Source organism: Leuciscus leuciscus (genome assembly GCF_965113295.1).
Source record: "Leuciscus leuciscus genome assembly, chromosome: 18".
In the NCBI taxonomy this organism is placed as follows: Eukaryota; Metazoa; Chordata; class Actinopteri; order Cypriniformes; family Leuciscidae; genus Leuciscus; species Leuciscus leuciscus.
Genome location: NC_138742.1, coordinates 28,345,530 through 28,366,820, shown reverse-complemented (window position 1 = coordinate 28,366,820; position 21,291 = coordinate 28,345,530). Strand labels below are relative to the sequence as shown.

The following is a 21,291-nucleotide window of genomic DNA, read 5'->3' as shown; positions in this document are numbered from 1 at the left end:
TAGTGCCTTTGACTACTATTTACTTGCATTTAAAAAAAAAAAATTATAGATATAATTATAAACACAACCATCTTTTAAATATAAGTACAATGTAAAAACATGTATGCACACAATAAGTGCATTGTATCAAATTATTAATTTAAATGTTAGTATAGTAATTAAAGACACCTAATATAAAGTGGGACCAGAAAATGTTATCTGGAAAGATATGCAGCATGTAAGCAGAAATCGGTGGAGAGAAGCAGCATGACTTCAAGACAAGTCAAAATATTCCCATGTTATATTAATTTCTAGCCATGTTTTAGGGCATCACAGAATGCATCTGTTTTTAAGTGTTACATTTTTGACCATCATAACTTCCTTTTAAAATGTAAAGCATGGGTTCAGGTGGGAATTTGAAGAAATAATTCATAGTTGTGATGTGTATGACCACAACAAGGCAAAGTGCATTCTATGCATCGCTGTTTTAGCCAATAAGTACAGCAATTATATTTGTTGAGCAGTAATTATTGATGCTTTTGTGGTTGTTGATTCATAACAGAGCACGCTTTTGTGTGTATTAAGAAATGGTTTGCCTGTGATGTTGTATTTTAATGATCACTAAATTACTATGACAATTCCAAACACTGAATGAGGTGATTTGTGTATTTCAGTTACAGGATTTGTAGATTTCTAATGTTTTTAATGTCTATCTGTCTGTCTGCTGTGTTGCCACCAAAAGAATCAATGGTTTATCCATTCAATTTTAGATTTAGTATTTGTTTTATTTTTGTACTGTCTCAATACTACTCATGCCTTTTTTGTCCAGGCTGACTTGTGTGTCATCTTCCATGCCCAGAATTACTCCTACAGTATTGCATGATTTTTAAACATTTCAGTCATCCTGTTAAACCAGTTCTCACGCAATCCTCACACAGGTTCTTAGCCCTACCCTTTATAAAGTAGTAAAAGCTAGACACTTGCTGGAGTTCGGTCCTAAATGAAACGCTCAGTCGATGCATTATATCGATGAGACACAATTACAACGTGGTTTTTAGAGTGGAGACGTAAACCAGGCATAAGCAAGACTGACACTTTTACACACTGCAAAGGACCGCAAACAAGTAAGTAATCATTACATGAACGGATCTCACCTGAGAAGATATCTACTGCTATTTACTATATAGGTACTACTGTATTTTATTACTGAATTACGGTTATGGTGGTATTTTGGTAGAAACTGTTTGGGAAATTATTCTGCAATATAAATATATGGAAACTATATTCTGGATGTCCAGAGATCAGGCTTTGCCGACAGGCGACACAGGCGGCCGCCTGGGGCGCCATCTGCTGGACGGGGCGCAAAAAAAAAGAAAAGTTAATTAAATGTATGTATCGTATTATGAAAGCTGCGCACACGCTGTACACTTTTACTGTGCACTGTCCACACACTGCTTGTATTTGTCCATTTCTTTTACTAGATTATATTACAATCCTAAAAAACGACTGAGTCACTCTGACAGGCAGCTGTCAAACTCGGAGTGGCGCGAAAACATCTGACAGCTGGTTTTAGCGCTTTAAATTAGGGTGTGCGATATGACGATTTTTGATCGTGGACGATTAAAATGTCGTAGAATCGTGCATTATATCTGTTCTGGCGCCTCTGTCCCAACATAGGCTACTGAACAACTTAACGTATATTCACATAAAATGTTAACGCAGCAGAACAGGACTGCAGTTCACAAAAGTTCATATTTGCATGTGCTTTAATGCCTTGTCGGTTAAACATTTAATTCGCGTGCTGATGCGCTGTTCTAACGTGTGCGTTTCTCAGCGCGTACATGTGAAGCTCACTAAAAGCCCATCTACCAGTGCCTTGATACTGGACTAAGTTATCTTTCGAGTCTTATTGTGCTTATACTGTTAAATACACACAAGGTTTACATAAACAAAGTCGGTTATGTCTAAAGTGAAAGCAAACTTGAGAAAATTGAGAGAAAATCAGCTAGTCAAATGCGTGTATATTAGACGCGTCGCATGCAGCTCTTAAAGAGACAGTAGCAATAGTAAACACGCTGCCGCTTGTCCTTAAAGGGATAGTTCACCCAAAAAATAAAAATTATCTCATCATTTACGCACTCTAATGTTGTTCCAAACCTGTTTTAATTTCCTTCTAATAGTTTCTAATATTTTTCTAATTTTAATATTTTGAAGAATGTGGCTATCAAAACAGTATAGCTGGTCCCCATTGACTTAAATAGAAGAAAAATATACTATGGTAGTCACTGGGGTATATCAACTGTTTGGTTACCCACATTCTTCCAAATAACTTTTATTTTCAACAGAAGAAAGAAACTTATTGGAGTTTAAAACAACTTGAGAGAGTAAATTATGATAATTTGAATTTATGATAATTTGAATAAAACAACAAAATGCAAAGAGAAAATCACTCACTGCTCTTGACTGATAACTTTAATAGTAGCTTTAATAAGTATCAATGTATAATTTATACAGTGAAGTCTGTTTTGTTTTATTTTCATATTTGTTCATTTAATTACTTTCTCGCCTTGGGCACCAAATAACCTAGAGCCGGCCCTGCCAGAGATGTTTCTCTCCAAATAACTGTTATGGAAGGGATTAGGGATAATGTACAGACAACTGCATGGCCATTATCAAAAAATAAACCCACACAGGGTGATCTGGACGACCCTGACCCAGAAGCAAATTTTTTGGTGATAATTACCAGCCGACTTTCAAATGTTTGAAGTTGCTAAAAAAATTACATTTGTACAAATACAAACAAATACATTTGTAACATTATAAACATCTTTACTGTTACTTTTGATCAATTTAATAAAAAAAATCTGAATATAGCAATAATAACTGCCTGTCTGTACATTATGCTGCCTATTACACTACTTAGTCAATAAATAAATGGATGTGAAAAAAGTGATTGTCAACATTATTTCAGTAATTGTTGAATAAGACAAAGAAAAGTACGTTGGGGGAAAAGCCGCTCGGTTGAAGGGGATGAAGTTTCCCTTAAAAAAGACAAAAGAAAACATTGTAGCCAAAAATGTTGCACCATTTGTCATGTTCATTTTCGGAACACAAATGAAGATCTTTTTGATTAAATCTGAGAGCTTTCTGTCCCTCTATGCAACTAACACTTTGACGCTTTGAAAAGTTCATAATGAGATCGTAAAACTAATCCATATTAATTGAGCAGTTTAGTCCAAATTTTCTGAAGAGACGTGATCGCTTTATATGATGAACAGATTGAATTGAATGTTGATCAGCAAACATAAACAGAAGCTCAACCGATCTTGTTGATGCGTGAGAACAAACCTCTTGCAGAACCTCAAACGTGCTGCGTAACATGAGAATGAACCTCATTGGTTCTTGCTGAAGCTCAAACGTGCTGCGTAACACGAGAATGAACCTCATTGGTTCTTGCAGAAGCTCAAACGTGCTGCGTAACACATGAATGAACCTCATTGGTTCTTGCTGAAGCTCAAACGTTCTGCGTAACACGAGAATTAACCTCATTGGTTCTTGCAGAAGCTCAAACGTGCTGCGTAACACGAGAATGAACCTCATTGGTTCTTGCTGAAGCTCAAACGTGCTGCGTAACACGAGAATGAACCTCATTGGTTCTTGCAGAAGCTCAAACGTGCTGCGTAACACATGAATGAACCTCATTGGTTCTTGCTGAAGCTCAAACGAGCTGCGTAACACGAGAATGAACCTCATTGGTTCTTGCAGAAGCTCAAACGTGCTGCGTAACACGAGAATGAACCTCATTGGTTCTTGCTGAAGCTCAAACGTGCTGCGTAACACAAGAATGAACCTCATTGGTTCTTGCTGAAGCTCAAACGTGCTGCGTAACACGAGAATGAACCTCATTGGTTCTTGCTGAAGCTCAAACGTGCTGCGTAACACGAGAATGAACCTCATTGGTTCTTGCTGAAGCTCAAACGTGCTGCGAAACACGAGAATGAACCTCATTGGTTCTTGCTGAAGCTCAAACGTGCTGCGTAACACGAGAATGAACCTCATTGGTTCTTGCTGAAGCTCAAACGTGCTGCGTAACACGAGAATGAACCTCATTGGTTCTTGCAGAAGCTCAAACGTGCTGCGTAACACGAGAATGAACCTCATTGGTTCTTGCAGAAGCTCAAACGTGCTGCGTAACACGAGAATGAACCTCATTGGTTCTTGCAGAAGCTCAAACGTGCTGCGTAACACGAGAATGAACCTCAGTGGTTCTTGCTGAAGCTCAAATGAGCTGCGTAACATGAGAATGAACCTCATTGGTTCTTGCAGAAGCTCAAACGTGCTGCGTAACACGAGAATGAACCTCATTGGTTCTTGCAGAAGCTCAAACGAGCTGCGTAACATGAGAATGAACCTCATTGGTTTTTGCTGAAGCTCAAACGAGCTGCGTAACATGAGAATGAACCTCATTGGTTTTTGCTGAAGCTCAAACGAGCTGCGTAACATGAGAATGAACCTCATTGGTTCTTGCTGAAGCTCAAATGTGCTGCGTAACACGAGAATGAACCTCATTGGTTCTTGCACGTCAAGAGAACATGCTTGAGATTCCGTTTACCACAGCTGATGTGTGAGTTGATGATTGTTTATATGTAAATAAAAGCCTAAATTAAATCTGCTCATCATATAAAGCGATTGAGTCTCTTCAGACAATTTGGACTAATTCAAAAGCTCTTTATGAAGTTTTTGAAGTGTTACACTTTGCACTGAAGTGTTTAAGTGGTAGTTGTGTAGCTGTTAATATAGGGACAGAAAGCTCTTTAGAGTTAGAGTTGAAAAGATTTTAATTTGTGTTCAGAAGATAAACGAAAGTATTACGGGTTTGGAATGATGAGTAATTAATGACAGAATTTAATTTAAACTACCCCTTTACATGTTACTCACAAATATCATGTTAAACAACAAAAAACTAAACAGATGAGATGCACCAAAATATTGCGAGGGAAAAACTGAATGAGAGTCTTAGTAAGATAAATGGTGTTAGTATTTAGAGGGCTTGTCTTAATCTTTCAAAAATTCTCAATTTTTCTGTTTTACTTCTCAGTATGCCTGTAGACACATTATCAATCAGGAATCGTTCTGCCATCGGCCGCTTTCCAGCCGGTACTCTTCCACCGGAGAATCCAGAGAAGGTGAAGCTAAAGAAGCCAGAGACGAAGTGGTCATGTTGCACATGGTTTCGCCAGTGCTGCCTCCGCTGCTGCTGCCGCAAAACTGCAGATGATGCCGTCACAGGTGGACCTACAGAAACCACAGAGATGCCAGAGACAGGTAACCCTAACTGGACAAAGAGTGTTTTGGCTCCAAAAATACAGCTTGAACAAATATTAAAGAGATAATTCACCTAATAATAAACATTCAGTCATCATTTACTCATCCTCAAGTCATCCCAGACCTGTGTGTCTTTCTTCCGTGGAACACAAAAGGAAATATTTTTAATAATGTTCCACAGAAGACTGTCAAATGATGCCAGAATTTTTATTTTTGGATCAGTATAAAATGCGCAACATCCAAGCTCTGTCTCTCTATCTTGCAGGTACCGTACTAGAAGTGCGTTCTATAGACCTTCTCAAATCCAACAAAGAACCGAACCGACTTGAGCATCATACAGATCGCTACCGCAGCGAAAACCTCATCATCCGCAGAGGCCAGACCTTTCAGATGTTGATCGAGCTCTCAAGACCTTTCAACTCGAAGACAGATAAACTTCACTTAGATTTGAAACTAGGTCAGTTTTGCCATCTTACAACCCTTAGCCCAAACAGTTCCTTCAAATTGTATTCACTCTATAGTCTAGAGACTTAAAAAATCTTACCAACCCCAAACTTTTGATCTCATGGTTATGTTTTTGGTCTTAAAAAAGCATTTGTCATTCCATCTCCGTATGTTTGTGTGCGTATGTCTTTCAGGTAATCTCCCAGATGTGTCCAAAGGCACACATGTGATTGTTCCTTTGGTTGAGGATCTGCAGGATAACTGCTGGGAGGCCAAGATAGTTGAACAGACAGACAAAAAAATCAAACTTTCTGTCAACTCTCTGCCAACTGCTGCTATTGGCAAATACAGGCTTGGTGTTGCAACACGTTCCCCGACGGGCGAGGCCATGTCTCCGTACAGTCCTGACAATGACATCTGCATGCTGTTCAACCCCTGGTGTGAAGGTGAAAACAAAACAAGGGCGGGGTGAGGGAGATAGGGGGAATGATAACATCAGGAAGTACACCTAATGAAAAGTAGTTGTAGTGTGATATTATCTGGCACATTCCACAAATACTATCTTGTGACTGTTTTAAAAGACATCAAAGCACAAATTTCATGTTTATTGTTGAAATCTATTGGATATATTAGGCATTACATATCTTTTAGCTAACATTAAATTAACCTAAAGCCGGGGTCCACACCTGCTCCTGGAGGGCCACTGTCCTGCTGAGTTTAGCTGCAAATTGCCTCAACAAACCTGCCTGGAAGTTTCTAGTAAAACCTTGATTAGCTGGTTCAGGTGTTTAATTGGGGTTGGAGTGAAACTTTCTAGAACAGTGATCCTCCAGGAGCAGGATTGGACAGCCCTATTTTAAACAAATCAAATGTCTGTCCCGCCTAAAATGGGGATTTTGTCCTGTCCAACTTCAGAGGTCTTGATCTTCTTAACTGTATCCACTAACTTTCATAATGTTTGCATTGAACTGATATTCATTACATTTAGAATGTTAATATAGTTCCCTTTCGTTGTCACTCCGAGTTACGTCGGATGACGACGAATGGGGTTTCGCTTAGAAAGCCTGTCATCTTTGAGTATATAAAACGAGCCAATGGCAATGAAATGCCATGGGTCTGCGGAATTTGCATAGCGTAAGTCCGCCCCACCCTGGGGGTATATAAGGAAGTACGCTGGCAACATGCAGATATGTTTTCGCTTCGGAGCCAAGAGTTTTCTTCACTCCTACAAGCTATTCTGTATCATCTTCACTCTACGAGACGAGCGGCTCTTCAGTGTGTTGGTGTGACGGCGTGTTCCAGCGAGATCGCATTGCCTGCTGCTGATCTGTGCAGTGATCTGCCGACAGTGTGTGTGTTTCTCCCTGGGCGCTTCAGCACTCTGCTGAGCTTTTCCTCTCTCTAAAAGAGCTGCACGCGGCACGTCTTTTTCAAGACGGCTCGCCCGTGTATTTACTGGATGTGGGCGCGTGATTCATCTGCCTAACGGTCACGAGCGCTGTTTCGCGTGTTGGGCTGATTCACGCTCGGCAGCGCTCGTGGGTGAGTCACGTTTTCTCTGCGGGAACGTGACCATCGCGATGTTTATAGATCGAGACTCAATGATCCCCGTGTGGGTAGAGTCCCCTCTGCCACACCCCAATCTACCTCTTCCTCGAGAGGGGATACTTTGGCTGGTGGCCAGGGTGATCTGAGGGTTACAGTGTGGCATAATACCGACGAGCATTCCTCGGGCCACGCCCCCCTCCACATCGCAAACCGTGGGGCTTCCGTGTGTACCTGGTTCTTCTTAGGGACCCAGTGTTTTCATTCGGGGCTCCAGCAGGTGGTGTCATGTCACTCACAGCATCACAAGGCGGGCTTGATTCCTCTGGAAATGAGGATTCGACTGCGTTGCCTCCCTCTGGAGTGTCAGCGTTAGTCGAGTCAGATCCAGAGCTGATGGCCATGCTTTCCCGGGCAGCTGAAAGCATCGGCTGGAGTGGCGCCGCCCTCCCCCTGAGCGCTGTAGGCTTCCCGGATGTGCATCAGGACGCTTCCGGCCTGCGGGAGTCCACGTGACTTTTCGCGGCCCGCGGGCGTCCTCCGCCTTCGCTGCACTCGATCGCGTGGCGATCATGGGCTGTATGTTCTCTGTCACTATCGTGGCACAGGCATGCAGTGCTGTGTGTCGCCTTCGCCTTCGAGGCAGTGCTGACTCGGGAGTTCTGTCGGAACCGGCCGCAGTGGAACGCTAGTCCTTCCCTGGCCAACACTGACAGAACGCGGAAACTCGACCACGCCCCCTTGCTGGGACGCTATGCCTCCCATGCCCGGCTTGGTCGTTCCGCCGCGCACACTACTGACCTCGCTCTCGGGCGACATCGGTACCTGCGTGATCCTGGGTCAGGTGGTGTCCACTAGAGTGGTCCAGACATGGGCTCAGCCAGGTTGATGTGAGGGGGTCTGAGAATTCATTTTCTCAGCTCCCTCATGTCCCAGGCTGGGCTCCTCGGCGGTGTGGTTGAGGACTGTACCCTACAGTTTTTGACCCCCCCCCCCCAGAAGCAGACTGAGGCCTTCTGCACCGACGGTCATCCGTCCGTGCGGTCTCCTTAGTCTGCTTCCCGCCGAGGCCACCTCCATGCGGCTCCTCCCCTCGGGCCTTCACTGGCCCTGAGCAGGAGGAGGTCGCAGGAGGGCGGCGCTGCCCGTCTCCGCCCCTTAGACTGCCACGCCAGCCTAAGCAGCACTCTTGAGACGGGCAGCTTAGTCGGCGGTGTGGTTGAGGACTGCGCCCAACAGTCTTCGATTACTCCAGAAGCGGACGCAGGCTTCTGCACTGACGGTCATCCGTCCGTGTGGTCTCCTTAGTCTGCTTCCCGCCGACGCCGCTTCCATGCGGCTCCTCCCCTCGACCCTTCCCGGCCCGAGCACGAGGAAGTCGCTGGAGGCTGGCACCGCCTGTCCTTGCCCTTAGCCGGCTAACACCTGGCTAAGCAGCACTCCTGAGACAGGTAGCCTGGAGTTAGGGCTCAGTTCTTTCAGGAGCTGGTAGCAGGACCACTCCTTCCCCCGGTGAGGGCTGGGTGAGAATCTCATTCAAAAGAACTGATGCTCTTTCTCTGAGCCCCAAGAGGCTATGGATGACAGCACGCGCCGCCCACGGGCCACGCTCCTCTCATCCCCCTCTGTCGCCAGACCCCTGCCAGAGCACGCCCCCGTGGGACGCTGGTCCTCCCCTGGCCTCCTCTGGCAGGACGCGGCTAATGACCGTGCCCCCGCACAGGGCCGCTATGCCACCCTTGCCTGGGCCGGTCATTCCGCCTTGCTGCACCTCCGACGGTATGTCTGTGGTTCCCTGGCGCAGTTTCTGGAGGCCTGGCTAGAGCCTCCCAGACTGTTCCGCCGGGTCGCTAGAACCATCAGGCTCGGCTACGCGATTCAGTTCGCGCGGTCTCCTCCCTGCTTCAGGGGAGTCCGCTTCACTATGGTCGGTGGCAATGCCCCTGTCATGAGAGCGGAGGTCGCCACCCTACTGGCGAAGGGTGCGATCGAGATTGTCCCTCCAGCCGAAATGAGGTCCGGCTTCTACAGCCCTTACTTCATTGTACCGAAGAAAACCGGTGGGTTACGACCAATCCTGGACCTGCGCGTCTTGAACCGAGGATGCCGTTCAAGATGCTCACGGCCAAACGCATTTTCGAATGCGTGCGGCCGCAGGGTTGGTTTGCAGCGATCGACCTGAAGGACGCCTACTTCCATGTCTCCATTCTTCCTCGACACAGACCGTTCTTTCGGTTTGCTTTCGAGGGGCAGGCATACCAGTACGCGGTTCTCCCTTTCGGGCTAGCCCTGTCTCCTCGCGTCTTTACGAAGGTCGTCGAGGCAGCCCTTGTTCCCTTTCGGGAACACGGGGTTCGCATCCTGAACTATCTCGACGACTGGCTGATCTAGCTCACTCTCGAGACCAGGTTTGCGAACACAGGGACCTAGTGCTCCGGCACCTAGCTCGTCTGGGCCTTCGGGTCAACTGGGAGAAGAGCAAACTCTGCCCCGTGCAGAGGATCTCTTTTCTCGGTATGGATATCGACTCGGTGCGCAGCTTACGAGCGAGCGCGCGCAGTCACTGCTGACTTGCCTTCGTCAATTCGAGGGCAAGAGTGCGGTCCCACTGAAACTCTTTCAGAGGCTCCTGGGGCATATGGCATCCGCAGCCGCAGTAACGCCGCTCGGATTGCTTCATATGAGACCGCTTCAGCTTTGGCTTCGCGATCGAGTCCCGAGGTGGGCATGGCAACACGGCACGCTCCGAGTCCCAGTGACTCCGGCCTGCCGTCAGACCTTCACCCCGTGGTCGAACCTCAGTTTTCTACGGGCCGGAGTGCCCTTAGAACGAGCTTCCAGGCATGTTGTTGTATCAACGGATGCCTCCACCACGGGCTGGGGCGCCATGTGCAATGGACATGCTGCCGCGGGCTCCTGGACAGGTCCCCAACGCCTTTGGCATGTCAATTGCCTCGAGTTGCTGGCTGTACGCCTTGCCCTGCACCGCTTCCGGGCGTTGCTCAGGGGTCAACACGTAATAGTCCGATCAGACAATACTGCCACAGTAGCGTACATCAACCGTCAAGGTGGTCTACGCTCCCGCCGTATGTCGCAACTCGCCCGCCACCTCCTCATATGGAGTCAGAAGCATCTGAGGTCGCTTCGAGCCATTTATATCCCGGGAGAGCTGAACCGTGCTCCCCACGAGCTGTCTCGGCTTCGGCCTCTCGCTGGAGAATGGAGACTCCATCCCCAGTCGGTCCAGTTGATTTGGGATCAGTTCGGGGACGCTCAGATAGATCTGTTTGCCTCCCACGACTCGTCCCATTGCGACCTGTTTTATTCCCTGACCGAGGGCACGCTCGGCACGGATGCACTGGCGCACAGCTGGCCGCGGGGCCTACGCAAGTATGCGTTTTCCCCAGTGAGCCTTCTTGCGCAGATTTTGCGCAAGATCAGGGAGGACGAGGAGCAGGTGATCTTGGTTGCCCCGTATTGGCCCAACCGCACCTGGTTCCCAGAACTAGTACTCCTCGCGACAGCACCTCCCTGGCCTATTCCTCTGAGGAAGGACCTGCTTTCTCAGGGACGGGGCACCCTGTGGCACCCTCATCCCGATCTTTGGAACCTCCACGTGTGGCTCCTGGACGGGACGAGGTAGGTTTGAGTACCCTACCACCAGCGGTGGTGGCTACCATCACTTCCGCTAGAGCATCGTCCACGAGACATGTCTATGCGTTGAAGTGGAACCTCTTCGTCAACTGGTGTTCTTCTAAACATCAAGAACCCACGAAATGCTCGATCAGTGTCGTGCTTTCCTTCCTGCAAGAAGGGTTGGAGCGTAGGCTGTCTCCTTCCACCCTGAAAGTGTATGTTGCCGCCATTGCCGCACATCACGACGCAGTTGAAGGTAAGTCTCTAGGAAAGCACGACCTGATCATCAGGTTCCTGAGAGGAGCAAGGAGACTGAATCCTCCTCGCCCTCCTCTCGTTCCCTCTTGGGACCTCTCAGTGGTTTAACTTGCCTGCAGAGTGCTCCCTTTGAGCCTCTGCAATCAGTGGAGCTTAAGTTCCTGTCTATGAAGACAGCGCTCCTGGTTGCATTGGCCTCCATCAAGAGGGTAGGGGACCTGCACGCATTTTCGGTTGACGAAGCGTGCCTGGAGTTCGGGCCGGCTAATTCTCACGTGATCCTGAGACCCCGGCCTGGATATGTGCCCAAGGTTCCTACCACACCCTTTCGAGACCAGGTAGTGAACCTGCAAGCGCTGCCCTTGGAGGAGGCAGACCCAGCCTTGGCACTGCTCTGTCCAGTACGCGCCCTCCGTGCTTACGTAGACAGAACGCAGTGTTTCAGGACCTCTGACCAGCTCTTTGTCTGTCATGGTGGGAAGCTGAAGGGAAAGGCTCTCTCCAAGCAAAGGTTGTCTCACTGGATAGTGGACGCCATTGCTTTGGCTTACCAGCAGCAAGGTCGACCATGCCCCCTTGGTGTGACGGCCCACTCCACCCGGAGTGTGGCATCCTCTTGGGCTCTAGCGCATGGCGCCTCGCTAACAGACATCTGCAGAGCTGCAGGCTGGGCGACACCTAACACATTCGCGAGATTCTACAATCTCCGAGTGGAGCCAGTTTCTTCTCATGTACTCGCTTCAACTAGCAAATAGATTCTGCTCAGGTGTCTTCGCTTGCTCGCCATTCCTCTCCACGGACGGGATACGTGCGATATTTCCTCAGGTGAGCCTCATAAGCCCTGAGTCTCCTCCAGCACTGACGATGTCAACGCCAGAGTTTGCCACCGGCAGCTTCGCGCTTGGCTAGGTGCCTCCATGTGCATGGTTCCCCCTCTGGGCGACCCCCACATGTGTATTCCACTGTAAGCCTCTCTGAGCATGTGTCTTTCCCTCGGCAAGCCACCTTGCCACCCCTGGGGTTGAAATATTCCACCTGCGGCTGGACACCCCAGTGTTCTCCATATGCAGCCCTCCTGGGTCATATGTGTATTCCAAGTCCCCCCCCTTCGGGTTGGGCATGATTGCATATTTCCACTGAGATATGCTTCCCAGTGTACCTTGGTTTAATCCTGTGTTAAGTAGGAGTCCTTCGTCCGTGCCAGTCTCACGACAGGGAGCTCACACTTACGCAGGGCACTGGAAGACAGTCGGGAGGTGGCGTGATTACACTGGGAACCCCATTCGTCGTCATCCGACGTAACTCGGAGTGACAACGAAAGGGAACGTCTCGGTTACGTATGTAACCCTCGTTCCCTGAGTAGGGAACGGAGACGTTACGTCTCCCTGCCACTTCCGCTGTACCGCTGGGAAACGCCTGAGTTCAGTCTCGGCTCCTCAGCGAAGACATATCTGCATGTTGCCAGCGTACTTCCTTATATACCCCCAGGGTGGGGCGGACTTACGCTATGCAAATTCCGCAGACCCATGGCATTTCATTGCCATTGGCTCGTTTTATATACTCGAAGATGACAGGCTTTCTAAGCGAAACCCCATTCGTCGTCATCCGACGTAACGTCTCCGTTCCCTACTCAGGGAACGAGGGTTACATACGTAACCGAGACGTTCTTAATGTATTCTAATTACCATTATCATAATATTTTACTGTGTCCCAGATTTTGCGCGGATTCCACACGTACCAGATGTGGGCCCAATGTTGCTGTCTGGGCTATGATTATATTAAGTCTTTTCAATTGTGACATCCATGATTTGGACAGATAAATATGAGTACATCAAGTATATAATCAAGACAAATATATCATGCATTGAAAAATAAGGAATTAAGAAGTAGTAAGAGTATGAGTTTCTTCAGTGCCAGGAGTATTCAGTGCCTGTTTTGTCCCATTTGTGGACAGTGCAACCTTATTTTTGTCCTTTTCTTTCGACACGGTCTGTCTCATTCCAAGATGCTGGGAAATGGAAACTCTGCTTCATCCACTTTTTCTTCCTCTTCTAGGCGACTCTGTGTACATGGATAATGAGGAAGAGAGGAAAGAGTACGTTTTAAATGACATGGGAATAATATATTACGGAACTGACAACCAGATTGGAGACAGGCCGTGGAATTTTGGCCAGGTCAGAGCAATGCATCCATATTAACATATCTAGTGTTTTCTTAAAATCTTAATAGATTCCTTCTCAGCTTGAACGTATGGCAGAAAAACAGATTTCAAATTGGATTATATTTAATTTCATAAAAATAAAAATAAAACACTTTCTTCTGTATCTTAGTTTGAAAAGGGCATCCTTCCAGCGTGCCTGTTTTTGCTGGAGCACAGTGGCACCCCAGCATCAGGATGGGGAGATCCTGTCAATGTGGTCAGGCTTTTGTCTGCAATGGTGAGTTTGAATGCTCCTTTTAAAAGGGTCATATTATTTCTTTCCACTGGGGTCCACTTATAATCCCAACTTTCTTCTCTGGGCCCCCTATTTTAATGCAGCCTATAACAACGTCTTTCATGAACATTATCATTCATTGTAAACCCTAATGCTCATAATGTTTAACTGGTTTGAGTAGGGTAAACTTAAATTAATCAAATTAGTTCAATCAGGTGAACTTTTATGAGTATTTAGAACTTTCTTTTTCTTTTGAGTTCACAAAACTGACACATTTTAAGTAATCTGAATTGTTTCATTGTTTTCAGTTTTATTAACTATATTTTCTCTAGACAAACTTACATTTAGCTGAAACTGGGCAGGTACTTGTATTTCCCAGTATTACCCAAAGGGAGGGTAAATGCTAAAATTAAGTGTTATGTAATGATTTCAGTGCAAAATTAATGTTAAGTGGGAGACTTAGTAGTGTTTAATGTTTAGCTATGCTAATTTAGAAGTTTCTGTTGTGTGTGTGTGTGGTTTTCTTTTGGGGGGGGGGGGGGGGGGGGGTTATCATCATAGTGACGAGTGGAGCATGAGCTTAGTTTGGGAACATGCTGCTGATGCAAGTTAAATTAGGGAGAACACAGTAGCAGATCTAGACAGGTGGTGCTGGGGAGGAGGAGGGCCCACAGTACTGAGCTGGATCAAGTCGAGAGGGAAAAAAATAAGGTTGCATAGATAGGAAAGAAAGATCGACTGGCTGCTCTTACCAACTTGAAAGAACATATCAGTTATCATGACTAAACTATGCATAAATTCAGCCATTAAAAAAATCCAGATGTAATAGAAGGATAATTTGTCGTTTGACAGATTAACTCTCCTGATGACAACGGTGTGTTGGTAGGCAACTGGTCAGGTACGTACGATAATGGCATGGCCCCCACGTTCTGGAACGGCAGCAGTGACATCCTGAGACAGTACCACGAGAACGGAGGAGCACCGGTCAGATATGGGCAGTGCTGGGTCTTCTCTGGGGTCACCACCTCAGGTAAGAGCATGTGTTTGAGAATGTGCAAGAACATCTCCATTTGATTTGAGCATAACAATTAAACCTCTTTCTCATTTTCAGTGATGAGGTGTTTAGGGATTCCCACGCGGAGCGTTACAAACTTCGAGTCTGCTCATGACACAGATGTTTCCTTGACAACAGATGTGTATTTAGATGAGAATTATGAGCCGATTGAGGAGCTTAATCGAGATTCTGTCTGGTTAGCTCAAATTTCATTTACAATATTTTAAGCAACTTTAAACAAATCTAGACAAGTACGGAGTACACTGATGTTAAATAGCTTAACCTATTACTGTTACTCCCAAATGCTGCACCATTCAAACCTGTAATAGGATCAGCGTCAAACTAAACATGGCAGTAAACATACAATTGTCCCTGTCTTGTCTCTGCAGGAACTTCCATGTGTGGAATGACTGCTGGATGGCCCGTCCAGATCTACCCGCGGGTTTGGGGGGGTGGCAGGCAGTAGATGCCACCCCTCAAGAGACCAGTCAGGGCGTCTTTCGCTGTGGTCCCTCTTCTGTCGCAGCTGTCCGGAATGGACAAGTGTACCTCAAGCATGACACGCCATTTGTATTTGCAGAGGTATACCTAAAACTTCTGATTTATTACTTCATTTTTAAAGGAGGCCCAAAGAGGCTCACTAATCATTTCATTTTTTTTTTGTTCAAGGTGAACAGTGATAAAGTCTACTGGCATCGGACTGCTGATGGCACCTTCACTCCCGTAATAGTTAAGAAGAACGCAGTCGGTCACTGCATCAGCACTAAAGCAGTTGGCTCTGATGAACGAGAAGACATCACGCACCTCTACAAATACCCAGAAGGTAAAAAAAGAAAAAAAGAAATGAAAAGGGTAGTCAATTGAAAACAGTCTGATTGATGGACAATTATAAACCCTGAATAGAAGATGGGAGGAGAAATGTTGAATGTTCCTGATATAAAAGAGGAATTTTGTTTTATATTTCCTGGTTCTTTCACACAACTGTGAATTCTTATCAAGTTTAAATCTAAATCTAGTAAAAAACACATGCGCGAAGATCTTATACTTGTATTCATCAGTGGTGGAGGATCAAGTACTTGAGTAAAAGTACAGATACCTTCATAAAATATTACTCCAGTAAAAGTATGTGCTAAATTTCAAATTGAGTGAAAATACAAAATTACTTTATTTTTAATGTGCTTAATAAGACATGAATCAGTGAGTGAGTTAACTGGAGGAGACTTGCTCTGACCAGATCATTGAATCAGTGAGTTGTTGACTCAAGAACAGATCAATCCAATTTTCAAATGAATCAGTGCACTTTGTCAACAGAATCAATGGGTTCATTGAAAACAATTGGCTCGTTCATTTGAATCGGACATGCTATTATCTCTCAGAGAGGGTGTTGGTTTCTTCAAAATAACAAGGAAGGTGTGATATTAGTTTCTAAAGAAATTACTCAAATAAAGTAAAAAAAACAAAACAAAACTGAAGTATAGTAAAAAGTAATAATATTGTGTTATTCTCCATAGAAAATATTTTACACTATTTTCAAGAACTTACAATTAAGTGGCTCTAAAAATGTCATGTGGTGTAACCAGCAAGTAAAAAGTAATAACATTTCCCTTTCACCTTGAATATATGCAAGAGCATGTACCTTAATCATTAACAGTTATTAAATATGTATTTTATATGTTTTTTTTTAAACAAATATACATATTATTAAAAAATATTATTTTAGCATGTAACATAAATGATTAATTAATTCCGTTTTTGGGAAGTCGCTCCACATGACACATCCTGAGCTAACCATGCCTTGTCATAAAAAGTGTTTACGTCATTTTGAATTTTAATTCAGAAAATAAAAACAAGCATACCATACAATAGTTATATATTCAAGTCTTTGTATGAATGAACAAATGTACTTATGAATAAATGAAAAAAATCCAGACATAACACTGAGCGTCACATCACTATGCCTTTGTTTTAGATTCAGAGGAAGAACGCATAGCTGTGGAAACAGCCTGTCAGTATGGCTCTAAATCAGGGATCTACGACGTCTCCAGTGCTAATGACGTCACCGTCCAGATCACCATGGATGGAGAAGAGCCTCAGCTTGGTGCAGACGCTAAACTGGCCGTCACGGTGAAGAACACAAGTGCAGAACAGCGCACTTTCAACCTCCACAGCCAGGTGGCTGTAATGTACTATACTGGAGTGTATAAATCTACAGTAAAGAAAGACCAGGTACCAATGGAACTCCAACCCAATGAAGGTGAGAGACCTTAACAGAGTGCATTCATGCAATAATGCAGCGTTTAATTCATATTGGATTACTGATACTAATTTATATCAGAGATTAATTTTTCGCTCTTACTCATCATAGTCGAGACTGTGGAGTGGTGTCTGCCCTACGAACACTATAAAGACCATCTGGTGGACCAGGCCATGCTGATGCTCACTCTCACTGGACGGGTCACAGAGACCAAACAGGTTCTGGCTACCCAGTTTCGCTTCAGACTGCGCACACCAGACATAATCATCAAAGTGAGTTTAAAAGACGTCTCTGTTTTAAACTCAAAATGATTCACGGAGTCTAATATGTGTGGTAAATTAAGGTTAGAACAAGCAAAGCCACTTTTAGGTTTTATTGGGTGAATTAGATTTATGAGATCTCACTTAATGTCATGACACTTGTTGTAAATGTGTGCTCCTCTACCTTTCAGCCTGATGGGGACACTGCAGTAGTTGGGAAAGAGTTGAAGGTTACGATCGTTTTCCAGAACCCACTTAAGCGCACACTGAAGAACGTGAAGTTTCGCATTGAAGGACTGGGATTGCAGAGTGTCAGGGAGGTTTCCTACGGGTAAGATGCTCAATATCAAATGTGCATCAGATGTGGTTGTCCTCATTATGGTCTGTGACTGCTTTCAATACACAGTTGTTAGAACAACTATCTCTCAAAAGTTTCTGGTCCGTAAGAGGTTTTAATGCTTTTAAAAGAATTATCTTGTGTTCACCAAAGTTGCATAATATTTGATAAAAAAAAAAAAAAAAACAGTATTACCATTTAAAATAACTGTCTATTTGAATATATTTTAAAAATGCAATTCATTAATATGATGGCAAAACAGAAAAAGGCAAACTATATTTCCAAAATCATACACAAGGTATACATTTTATACATTTTGTTAACCGTTTCACAGCCTAGTAACTGATATAACATTATAAGAATATTTAGAAAAAATATGCCGTGTAACAAATCAATTCAAAAACATGGAAGCATGTTTTTTCTCACTCTCTATTGTTTATATATTTTTCTCAGAGATATAAAAAGCTTGGCCACGGCGACACTGACAGAGAAGTTTATTCCCTCTGAGGCTGGGCCACAGAAACTTCTAGCTTCACTTGACTGCCGTCAACTACCTCAGGTGCATGGAGTCGCCAACATCGATGTCAAAGCAATGTGAACAGTCTCTTCAAGAGGAGAAAGCCGCACTGCACTGGAACCTCAGTGGCTCTGAATCTCATCTGGAAGATCTCCGTCCAGGACATTCTTTCCTTGCCATGTCTGAAGACTTGCTTCTCTCTAGAAAATGCCTTTTTGCTCCAAAATCTCAAGGCATTACATAATACTTGAACCATATGAGACCAAAAACAGCTGAATTTTTAATAGTGTAGTACAATAACAACCTGTTAATGTTTTAAATGGCTTACTTTAACAAATGATAATATAATTTATTTGAAAGTAGAAAAAACTAAATGATAAATATATATTAATCAATATGTAACATATTATTATTACACATCATAAAACCTTAAAGAAAATGAAAGATATCAATAAAAACATCAAAGAATATTTGTATTTGATTCAATGAATCAATTCACTAAAAACATGAATTTATGGATTTGTTTAGTGACTTGTTTTTGTTTACATCATTACACCAGTAGGTGGCAGCCAGTGTCTTTTGTGAGTAAAAGTCATATCTTTCATTCAAAAGATTTATTCAAACACTCTTTTCCATACAACAACAATTCATAGTCATCACTTCTGGCATCCTCCAAAACTAAAAACATTCCCTAAAATATTGCACAAGTGCACATGACTCATGTGCTACAGTATATTTGTTTTAAGACATACAATGTATTTGTGAGAAAAGACCAATGCTATGTGCATGTACTAGGTTTTTGTAATTCAGGGTGTTATTCCTATTTATTTCTGTTTAGTTTTTTGAAAATTTGTACTCTGTGATCTCTGTGAATTTTTCTTTTTTCAAAGATGCAAGTTTTACACATTAGAAAATAAATTGTGATTGTGAATAGTCATGTTAAAGGTGTGCACTTCAGTTTTCTAACATTGTTTTAATAATGAAATTCGCCATGTTGATCTGTTTCAACCTCATTCTGACAGTCATGCCCGAGACCACTGGAGGGAGAAGTGTGTGTGTGCGTGTGTGTGTGTGTGTGTGTGTGTGTGTGTGTGTGTGTGTGTGTGTGTGTGTGTGTGTGTGTGTGTGTGTGTGTGTGTGTTGTCGAATCAACTAATTGCATCTAACATAAACGTTTTTGTTTACATGATATATTTGTTTGTGTGTGTGTGTGTGTGTATATATATATATATATATATATATATATATATATATATACATACACAGTATATACACACACAGGTGTATATGAGGGGAGACCGGGTATGGTTGTCCTGTGAGTCCTATGAACATTTCATTATTTAACCACCTACTCCCAGAACCCCCGAAATGGTTTGTACAGATTTTATGAAGAACAAAAAAATGTTTGGGTAAGAATGTAAATTTTTTTTTTACATTGTTTAGAACTTAAACTTTTGCAGATAATATCATACAGTTTTAATCAAAATTATTCAACCACCATTGCAAATCAGGTTTACTGGCAAAAGTTACAGACTTTCAGCTGTTTGCAATGAACAAATCAAACAAAGGTACAAATGTTTCAAGTGGTTTCCCCAAATTCAACTGAAAATGCAACTTGCAATGACTTCTGCAGTCTCAAAATTAATAATAAACCCACACCTGGATATGCATACCTGAATTTAACTAAAAGGTCACACAGTGAATGTCACATTGAGGCATTTTCTCTTTCATCACATTGTGGCTTAAAGACAGCTTTACAAACCTGTTTGTACAGATAAACAGGCTGGAACAGCATTTTTTTTGGTTAAAAGTAAAACCATTTGAAACTAACCATGCATTGTGCTTTGAACTGGTTGGTTTTGTAATTCTTCATCAAAATGTTTTACCCCTAAAAAAATAAGAGTAGGCATACTTTTGATCTGGTGATCTTAGCATGCCAGGTCCCGTGAGATGATCTGCTCCATGTAAAATAAAACATGTTTCATTATGGACGACTAATATGACTTGAGACTTCATATCGTGTGAGTTGACATGATTTCAAACATACTCTTTGAATCCAAATGTTACTTGATCTGGATCTAGTCAAAAGTCACATTTATGATAACGCTTTATACGATACTGATTGTTTCAAAGCAGCTTTACAGTAATAATCAAGAACATAACAGTTGCAAAGTTCTTTAATTACAAAATGAAATTAAATTTCACTCTTAAAAGACAATAGTGTCATTATTCAGCTCAACTTAGTTCAATGTTGATTCGATTTATTTGAAAACAATGTGAATGTTGCAAAGCTCATCTCTGTAACTCCTTTCATTAGAAAATTAGCATGTTTTGGCAAAATTAATATTTGCCATTTAGCTTCTTTTCAGATTTTCTTAACCAAAAGAAAACATCTCTCTGGATAATAAAACACGTCTTTTAATATATATATATATATATATATATATATATATATATATATATATATATATATATATATATATTGAGCCATTTTTTACCCATAGAAAACCATAAAGAAAAGGCTTTATGTACTAAGACAGTTTTAAGAAGACCAAATTCAGTCATGTCACTTGACCCCACCCATCTCTGACAAAAAAACTCTCTCCCTTTCTCTCCGAAAACTGCACCTGTATCCTCTCTTACACAGAGATGTTACAGATGAATATGGCATATATTAAGTGGATCTTGAGGCTGTTTGTTGTTTTAATCATATTGAATTGCGTGGTTTTGGTCTATTACAAGAACTACAACACCTCTGGGTAAGTAATACATTTGATCCTAATGATTTTACAGATGGTAGCAATCTGGTTCCATCAACAAAAAGGGAAGCCGTTGGCTTTTTGTTTATCGCAAACAATAAGCTCTGTTATCAACAAAAGTTTATGATACTTAATCATGTTTTGTCCATCAATATAATTTTCAATGTTTTCAATTTTCATAGGTTTATGAATTCTGAAGCCCAAATACAACTAGGTGGAATGTTGCCTAACTAGTTAGGGGCCAAGCCCCGAAGGGGCTGAGGCACCTATTGTATCTGTTAGTTTTCTTCTTATTATTATTCCGTAAATGGAAGTCTATGGCAGCCCTATGAACCGTACATAGGAAAATGATGATATTTGGCACACTTGTAGTGATGGTAATGAAAAGTAATTGTAGCAATTTTTGAGTCTCTAGGACCAACTCTATAGCGCCACCACCAGTACAAAAATCCAACACTGAAATGGTTATAACTTTTGAACCCTTTGAT

General features: G+C 43.2%; 2 protein-coding genes across 4 annotated transcripts in view; both read left to right on the top strand.

The window, feature by feature from the left end:
• Nucleotides 1–938: 938 nt before the first annotated feature.
• On the top strand, nt 939–18,977 carry tgm1 (transglutaminase 1, K polypeptide). Its single transcript, XM_082145081.1, has 14 exons — nt 939–1,103; nt 5,078–5,304; nt 5,570–5,761; nt 5,943–6,194; nt 13,243–13,361; nt 13,518–13,625; nt 14,475–14,652; nt 14,734–14,872; nt 15,066–15,258; nt 15,346–15,499; nt 16,646–16,930; nt 17,042–17,202; nt 17,382–17,521; nt 17,981–18,977. Exons 2-14 carry the CDS (start codon nt 5,079–5,081, stop codon nt 18,123–18,125), a joined length of 2,292 nt encoding a protein of 763 aa, XP_082001207.1. The 5' UTR covers nt 939–1,103; nt 5,078; the 3' UTR covers nt 18,126–18,977.
• A 1,664-nt stretch (nt 18,978–20,641) lies between these two features.
• Nucleotides 20,642–21,291, top strand: part of LOC309480615 (alpha-2,8-sialyltransferase 8E-like) — a 40,630-nt gene continuing 39,980 nt past the window's right edge. For all 3 annotated transcript variants that reach the window (XM_082145222.1, XM_082145221.1, XM_082145225.1), the window contains exon 1: nt 20,642–20,803. In XM_082145222.1, coding sequence (XP_082001348.1) covers nt 20,694–20,803 — 110 coding nt within the window. In that variant the 5' untranslated portion in view covers nt 20,642–20,693. The remainder of the gene's footprint in view (nt 20,804–21,291) is intronic.

Bases quoted from the DNA above. Each gene is read 5' to 3' on its own strand.
- tgm1 (XM_082145081.1), top strand. From the start codon at position 5,079: ATGCCTGTAGACACATTATCAATCAGGAATCGTTCTGCCATCGGCCGC. The intron at 5,305-5,569 runs GTAACCCTAACT...TCTATCTTGCAG, and splicing joins CACAGAGATGCCAGAGACAG to GTACCGTACTAGAAGTGCGT. The intron at 5,762-5,942 runs GTCAGTTTTGCC...TATGTCTTTCAG, and splicing joins TCACTTAGATTTGAAACTAG to GTAATCTCCCAGATGTGTCC.